General features: G+C 39.6%; 1 protein-coding gene across 2 annotated transcripts in view; it reads left to right on the plus strand.

Moving 5' to 3' along the window:
* The window catches only part of zfhx3b (zinc finger homeobox 3b), a 149477-nt gene extending 141570 nt beyond the window's left edge, over nt 1-7907 (plus strand). For both annotated transcript variants that reach the window (XM_056607510.1, XM_056607509.1), the window contains exon 11: nt 179-7907. In XM_056607510.1, the coding sequence (XP_056463485.1) occupies nt 179-1893 (1715 nt within the window). In that variant the 3' untranslated portion in view covers nt 1894-7907. The remainder of the gene's footprint in view (nt 1-178) is intronic.
* Nucleotides 7908-8514: the final 607 nt, after the last annotated feature.

Here is an 8514-nt window from a genome sequence, read left to right on the forward strand (position 1 = left end):
CCTAAAAAGAATTAACTGAGCCATTAGCCATACATGCAAATGCCATGTGCATTGTCCATAACATTGCTAAAAAATAGATAAGACAATAATACGATAAAAACGAATAAGCTTGACAAGTAGATAAAGGATTGAATATTATTTAACAGCATTAACCTATTTCTGTTTTCCTGTGTTCCAGCTTTAACTCCTCCGAAACCTACAAACATCCTGAACATGCCTGGTGCCAGTGTTCCCTCACCTAGTTTACCCACATCTGGATTACCTAGCAAGCCTTCCTCTTCATCCTCCTTGGCTTCATCCAGTCCAGCGCAGACCAGCACATCCGTCTCCCACTCAAGCCTCACTTCAACCGCCACATCTACATCCACTTCTTCAGCTGTCCCGACAGGCCCCCGACCTGATCCTCCCAAAGAGCGTGACCCTGAGAGATCAAGAGAGAAGGAGAAGCCCAAGGAAAAGGCGGAGAAGTCGGCAACACCCTCTTCAACCGGAAGCACCCCAGCTCCTTCCACTTCAGCTGCGAGTGCCAGGAAAGAGAAACCAGACACGGCTGTGCCTGCTACGTCTATGCCTACACCTGGTATGGAATATGTGGTAGATCCGGCCCAGCTTCAGGCACTGCAGGCTGCATTGGCATCCGACCCCACAGCCCTCCTCACAAGTCAGTTCCTGCCCTACTTCATGCCTGGCTTTTCCCCCTATTATGCCCCTCAAATGTCTGGAGCTCTTCAAGGAGGCTACCTGCAGCCAATGTATGGTATGGAAAGCCTATTTCCATACAACCCTACATTGTCACAAGCATTGATGGGCCTTTCACCAGGGTCACTGCTGCAGCATTACCAGCAATATCAGCAGAGCTTACAGGACGCACTACAGCAGCAGCAGAGGCAGCTTCAGCAGATCCAGCAACCCAAAGCGAGCCAAACCCCCGCCCCCTCTCAACCCTCGGGGGATCGCAAAGAATCTTCCAAAGATTCAAGCAAGACAGTGGAGCATAAAGGCAAATCCCATAGCGAAAACTCCTTCAACAATAAAGGTCCCTCAGACAAGAAAGGGATGGATGGCAAAGTTGTGGACTCCCTCGTAGACCAGTACATAGTCCCCAAGGCACAGTTCAAGCTGGCCTGCCGCAAGTGTCAAGCAGTTTTCACCAAGGAAGAAGCAGCCCTTACCCACCTTAAGTCTATCTGTTTTTTCGGTCAGTCTGTGGCAAACCTTCAAGAGATGTTGCTGCGTGTCCCTAGTGGCGCAGAGTCTGGGAGTCTCTATGACTGCCTCGCTTGTGATACCACATTGGATGGGGAGAAAGCACTCAGTCAACACCTGGAGTCGGCATTGCACAAACACAGAACAATCAAGCGGTCAGCCAGAAATGCCAAAGAGCACGCTACTAGTTTATTACCTCACTCTTCAGCCTGCTTCCCCAGTCCTAACACCGCATCTACCTCGCAGTCTGCCACTCATCCCATCAGCAGCCCCTCTACCCCGCCAACATCAACATCCACCATGCCATCCTCTGCCGTTCCTTCTTCCCTGTGTTCATCTTCTACGACACCGCTCGTCACCACAGCTGCCGGTAAACCCTGGTCCCAGGCCCCTTTCTCTAGAGCTTTAGCTGGAAAGCCCAATGCCACTCCCTCCTCTTCTTCCGCCTCTTTTCCTTCAGTGTCCTCCCCTTCAACGGTTACCTCAAGTTCATTGAGCACCTCAGGAGTTCAGACCTCGATACCAACAGACGTCTTTACAGACGAGTCTGACTCTGACAGCAGTCAGAAGTCAGCAGACAGGCTGGGTAGGACAACGGAGGAGCCACAACAGCCTGGCTGTGTCAAAGACAGTAGTAGTTGTAGTAGTAATCTTGCTAGTGTAGGAACAGACTCCATCAGATTGTAAAAGAGCTTTCAGTGATGGACAATATTTAAAAAATACAAAAGACAAAAAAAACACAAACGGAAAAAAACAAAAAAAAAAGCAGCAATGTTAAAATACATTTAAAAGTATACAAACCAATTTCAGAAAAAAGATGTGTAAAGACTAACTGCAATTCCAAAGCTTGTAACCAAAAATTTTAATGTTAGTGGATTGTTTTCCCATATCAACATGCTGGTTTCATTTTTTTTTTCTGTCAACTGAAATACATGATAATAATATACAAGGATAGAAAACAAAAGTCACTGCAATTAGGTTTTGGGTAATGATGGAGTGAAAGCTGTACTGTATGGCAATGGACTGCCTTTGAAGTTGATATATGGCCCATAATCCCTTTTGACACAATATAAGACAATAAGCTATCCCTTTTTTTGTGTTATTAATATAAATATAATTATTTTTTATTGAATAGCACACACACAAAAAAGCCAGTATGTACTGTATGGGAGAATAGTCTATCCGTTTTTCATGCTATTTAAGCATTCAGATACCAATGGCTTGCAAAGGTAATAGAATAATGTAATGTCTATTTTATTCTCAGGTCAACAGCTCACAGATGTTTTTTTTTGTTACAGAAATTCATGTTTTACACCTTCTGACTGAAGATGACCAGTTTTTGTTTGGAAAAATTCGATTTAACAACAGAAAGTTTTCAAATTAATTATCTTAAAATTACAAGTTTTTGGGCATTCAAAAAGGATACTTAATTGTCTGATTTGACATTTGTGCTTTAAAAGGTTGGGAAATTATCAATTTCATTATCCAGACATAGGGAGCATTGCAGACACGATGGGCGATAAAAAGATTTTTGATGATAAAAAAAACTTTCTGTATTTATTATAGATATGAACATTTTTGGTGTTAAGTAGATTGTTGCATTGGAACTGAATTTAACAGTATGGTAGAATGAAAAAAAACTGTGTACATTTAGCTTTTGTATTGTCCAACTTTAAGACGCTTCATTTGATGTTGTCTTGGTCATTCCAATAGACTAGATTATGGACAGGTAATTTATCTAAACTTTATTTCTGTCTTAGTCTCAGCTTCAGGGCAAATGTTCACCCAAATGCCCATCGTTGGCAAGGCAGGATCCTTTGTTTTAAAATCATTTCAGTTCTAAGGATCAGTTGGTATGACACTTACTAATAAGAAAAAGGTCCTGGATGAAGTGTTCATTTTTTTTTTATCTTTGTGCACTTATCCCTGTCTTCACTCCTATTTCTCACTCGAAATTGTTACTCTTTTTCCGCACTTATTTTTGCTCCAACTGTTCTGTAGATATTAAGAAAGCTACTGCTCCTTATACACTACAAAACAGGTTCACGTAGTGTGGCTACAGTCTTTCCCAACTTTAATTTCACTTAAACTTTTATTTTATTGTCATGAATGAAAATGAAAAAAGAAACCAATAATAATTCTCACGCTTTAAACAAAAAGAAAATCCAAAGACTAAACACTTTCACCATTGGTGCATAAAGATGAGAAAGAGGCTTCTTTATACTTGAGAATTTGTTGCTGTTTTTAGGAAAGGAAACAAAGTTTAAAAAGATAAAGAGGTACGCATCAGAGTTGCCGTTCTTGCTTCTTTGCAAGCAAACAGGTGGCTTTTTTACGTAAATACCAAGAATACCAAAAACCAAAAAGGGCCCTTGTCCTGCATTGTGGAGTAGCACCGTTACAGAGCCATTGCAGTTTGTAAGATAAAGGTTATTAATCTTTGTTTGACTTTTATGTCACATTCAAAAGTCCATTTTTTTAAGAAAATGTATAAGGTCTGGTCTTCGAAGACGTACGTTTTGCTGCTAATGTAGTATTTTGAAAGAAAAAAAGTAACTAGATGCATGGTCATTTTGCTTTTGGCGAAGCTTTAACTAAAACAATAAACCAATTTCCTGCCTCTGTGACACCTTTTTCTTTCTCTTGTTGCAAAAACGGAACTTTGAAGACTGTGAATATATGTTCCAATGGACATTTTGCAGATTTTCGTTTTGAACAGACCAATGTTTAAAGCCAATGATCTATAACGTTTGTAAAGAACAGTGCATTCCAAATATCACAATGGATTTTTTTTTCTTACGCAAGGACTGATTTTATTGTTTTCAATTGTCATGATATATTTTTTTGCTAACTTCTAAAGTGACTGTAAGCTGTTGTGTAAATTTAGCATCATGGGTTGCTAAACAAAGTGAACTAGATATGTCATTTTGTGCTGGCAGAATACATCCATCCAGTTTAAGGTTCTTGCTCACGTGCAAGTAATAGTGGTTACCAAAAAATGTATATAATACATCTGGTACTGATGCGTCTTATGAGTTGTGTCACCATGCCTGTCAACTTGCAACTAGTCTCAGAAGGAATTTCTTTTAGGGGCCTTTTGCAAGTGGTTGCCAATTCCTTGGAAATCCACTTGTCATTTGCCCAGGAGCCTGAAGGGTGCCACTTTCGTGCAAAATAAAGGCTTACAGGTTTGTAGGGATATCTTCTTTCCAAAGCATTATGTATGGAAATAGCAGGAGGTTTTTGGAAGGTTTCCCTTGATTCAAAAATAGTATTTCACGCTTTCATGTCCAAAGAAGTCGACCACCACACAATGATGGGTATGGATATGCTTCATACCGTCTCAAAGAACACCCACTTTACTTTACTTTTCTTTTTACCAAAACCAATATTTAAATGTCTTTAAGAACCCTTTCTTTGGCCACAAATGTATAGCAGAGTGAAATTGCCCTATTAAATCCTTTGCGCGATCTCAGAGTTGTGTTTTAAGTGTTACGTTTTTAAGACCAATGTGATTCGATGCTGACACCTCAGCATGCTTTTGAAATTGTATTCATTTAGTGTGGAAGCTTGCCACTTCTCTTAAGTCCTGTTCTCTAAAATATTGTTCATATGTAATTTCTTATTTTTGAGAATTCTAATGTACAGTTTCTTGCTTGATTTTTGTTTAATGTTAGACATGTATAATTTTTTATTTTTTGGGATCACATTTTAGTTGATTACTTATCACTTAAATTAACACTAACTTGAATTGGATTGACTGAAATCAAAAATGCAAACACATTGTATTCTATGACCTGGCCAATTTATCTGTCACAATCTTTTGTAGTGTGTGTAAGTGTGTGCGTGTGTGAGTGTGTGCACGTCACGCATGCGTCAGTGTGTGTGTGTTTTAAGAGCCAGCATCTATTATTTTAGTAAGTACTTTATAAACCAAAACCAACTGAAACACATACCTTGACTATTAGAATAAATGGAAATTTAGAAAATCGAAAATTTAAAATAACGATAAATGAGTAGAAAGATAATACCGAAGCACTGAGCAGTTTTTACTTTAATTGAGAATACAAATGTGGCCAAAGCTTTATGCAGCTGAAACAAAAAGAACAAAAAGAGCCGTGCCCAAAATGATTATGTGTATATTTTATTGTGGCACAATAGCTTTCAGTGGATACTGAAATCCACTGTCTCAAAATTGGGAGACTTGATTTAATGGACATTTACAGAGCAAGCAAGGACAAGGGTTTGCTGTAGAGGTCATTTGTTTGCCCACTGTGAAAATGAACGTATACCTGTATACAGATAGATATATTTAAAACAAGGCATCATCTTTTTTTTTTGTTTTTTGTTTTTTGTTTTGAGATGAAGACAAATGAAAATAAAAATGACTCTGGGAAAGCTTTGGAGATCTTGTAAAGTGGACATAATGAGAGGCTGGGAGCACACCAAAACTGGGCACAGGAGCCAAAGGCAGGATTACCACAGCTTTAATGTCACCTCCTTATTTGAATAATGAAATCTCTGCAATGGGAAAGGACTCTTGAACCAATGAATACGTGTGACACAGGGAGGACCGTCTTTCGATTAAACTGAACCTGCAGTGGCCCCAGCTGCAACCCCCCCCCAACCAACTACACACACACACACACCCACCCACCTTTGTCTCTTTGTTTCTCAAGCTCTGCCTCTGGTTCTGCTCTTTGATGGACGTTTGCCTCACTGAGGAACGGGATGGACAGAGATGCTTGCGTACTTTCTCCCCGATTCACATCGTTGCTACTACCTGTTTGATTTCCTTGTACTTGTCTCTGGTTGACATGTAGAACTCTTCAAGTCAAAAGGAGGGCCCACCCTCCCCTCTGTGCGTCACTCCATGGAAATAGAGGAATGAACAACAGAGAAAGGGGAGGCGACCCTTACCACTGTCATTCTTCTTAAAGAGACGGTGAAACACAAAAAAAAAGCGTATCAACCAAAATGTACAACCAAACTAACAAACAACCAACCAAAACCATTTGCTCCACCTTGAAAGATGAACTGTTTCTTGGAGCTCTCTGTTCCTTTTGTGACTTTTGGTGCCACAATGTTTTTTTATGCATTTGTTTTTCTTTTCTTTATTTTGTTTCCTTGACTTATTCCTCCTCTGAGCCTCACAAGCATGGCTCTGTGGCTCCAGGCAGCCCACCCGAGGGTAGAAAAAACAGCCTTGCAATGTACAAAAAAGAGCAAGTTAAACCAAAAATGTTGTTCTTGATGTCTTTTCTATACTGTAGTCTTGTTAGCTTTTTTGTTACTGTAATTATATGAAGATTTCCAAACTGTACCAAACAACATGGAAACTAACATACATAAACCACATGGAACTTCAGACTTTTAAAGAAACTTTTGTCACAAAACCTTGTTGTCCTAGTTAAGTTGATTGTAGATGGTAATTGAATATACTCCTTTGAAAATATTTCATCAAGTATGTTTCTTGCTCATTGTGATACATTAAAAAAAGTATGAGCATAAATCGGCTGGTTTCACTTATTTTTAGGATGATTACAAGGAATGAACCTGTTTCCCTTTATAAAATAGGTCCTTTAATCCTTTATCACAGAGGCGCTAGAGTAGTCGCTAACACAGGTGTATCTCATTATGTTCATTATGGGCACTGGCCTACCTGCAAACCCATTGTTGACCTTAATGAGCTACACCTGTACGTGTCTCTCCCTACTATTAAACCACTGTGATCAAGGCCGATTAATCACGATGCAAATAAACCTCTGCGTTGATGAGCAAGCAGAGTTTTGGTAAGTGATTATGACAGTCTGAATGACTCTGCACGTGTCTAGGATACAGTATTTGTAGTTTGCTCTTTGTTTGCTGTGTTTTTGTTAGCCTTTTCAAAGTTGCGCTTCCTCACTCAATTATTTTCACCTCATGCTAAATGATGCATAAAACATGGATACAACTTTTACTGATAATAATAGTAGTATTTGTATGAAATGTATGAAAAGTCTCTGCCTATTGTGGGTTACTTGTGTATATTTGTAGGAGGAGAAGATCTGAATGAAAAGGAAAAACTAACAAAAAACTTCAAGCATAGAGGTAGCGTTGACGTTTGGAATCTCTGGAGAGTTTTCACAAAGAACCGTCACATTTCAAGCAGTCAGCCAGATCCATTGGCCATGTTGAGCCAATTAACACGCTGGGGCACATCTCGAAAGAATTAAAAACACCCTAATCTGATCAGTTTAGAAAACCTTCCTTCATAGGCCTGGACCAGATGGCACTAAAAACTCCCATGCCATGGTGAAACAGGCCAGGCCCAGCCACAGAGTGTGAAATTAGGTTAGCGCCTGAGTCTAACACAGGCCCCAGGCAATCTGGGCTCTCAAAATCATGCTCTCTTGGCCTTAAGGTGCATGGCCCTACCATACAGATCTTAGGCGCCATATTTAATTATGATCCTCTGTGCTTCACATTTAGTCAATCATCAAGTGAGGGATTGGTGTGACAGACATCTTTCTAGGGTCGCTTGGCTCTCAGCCCTACCAATGTACAGCTTAGATATTGTATTCCTCAAAGACTCTGGCCCTGGCATACGGAAAGTATTGTCCTCATGTGTTGAGACCCCTAAATCTGTGCTGTTGGAAAGGAAATCACTTTTAGTTTTGCAGTGATACGAAAACAAAACACGGGAATGCCGTAGTGTTCAGTGTGAGCTTCATATTTGTAATAATAGTATTGTATGTTGTTCCTTTTTATATAATTCTACATTATAGTTATTAAGTATAGGACATATGACAAACAATATTGTCACGGCCTGGTGGATATTTAAGTTAATATCTTGTGCGATTTATGTGTGGTCAGTAAACTCAATAGAGGAGGTACGCCTGAGCCATCCTTTTGATAGGATCTGGCTGCAAGGAGCGGATGAGCGATAGCAAACAATGGTATAAAGTTGTAAACTCAATGGGCACATACAATGCCATCTCAAAGATACTGTTTGGCCAACAATATATTCATTGATTAATGTCCTAAATCTCTGTAAGTTGACTACATGGAAGTGAAAAATGACGTAAAGTAGTGAAATATTTCCCATTTTCCCTTTGTAGGTTCAAAATGGAACTAGCATGTTGGCTTTCGATTCTAGAAAATAAACAACACAATCTGGAGTGGACGCCTACTGCATTTCACTGTATAAGTGGATTTCCACCTTATTGCTGTAACCAATGAAAAAAGCCAACACCGTTTCAGGCCATTTTTCTTAAAGCAGCGCCTTCACTGAATTAACATTGAAAAATTTTAGGAACAATTTCACTT

The sequence above is a fragment of the Gadus chalcogrammus genome, chromosome 14 (genome assembly GCF_026213295.1).
Source record: "Gadus chalcogrammus isolate NIFS_2021 chromosome 14, NIFS_Gcha_1.0, whole genome shotgun sequence".
In the NCBI taxonomy this organism is placed as follows: domain Eukaryota; kingdom Metazoa; phylum Chordata; class Actinopteri; order Gadiformes; family Gadidae; genus Gadus; species Gadus chalcogrammus.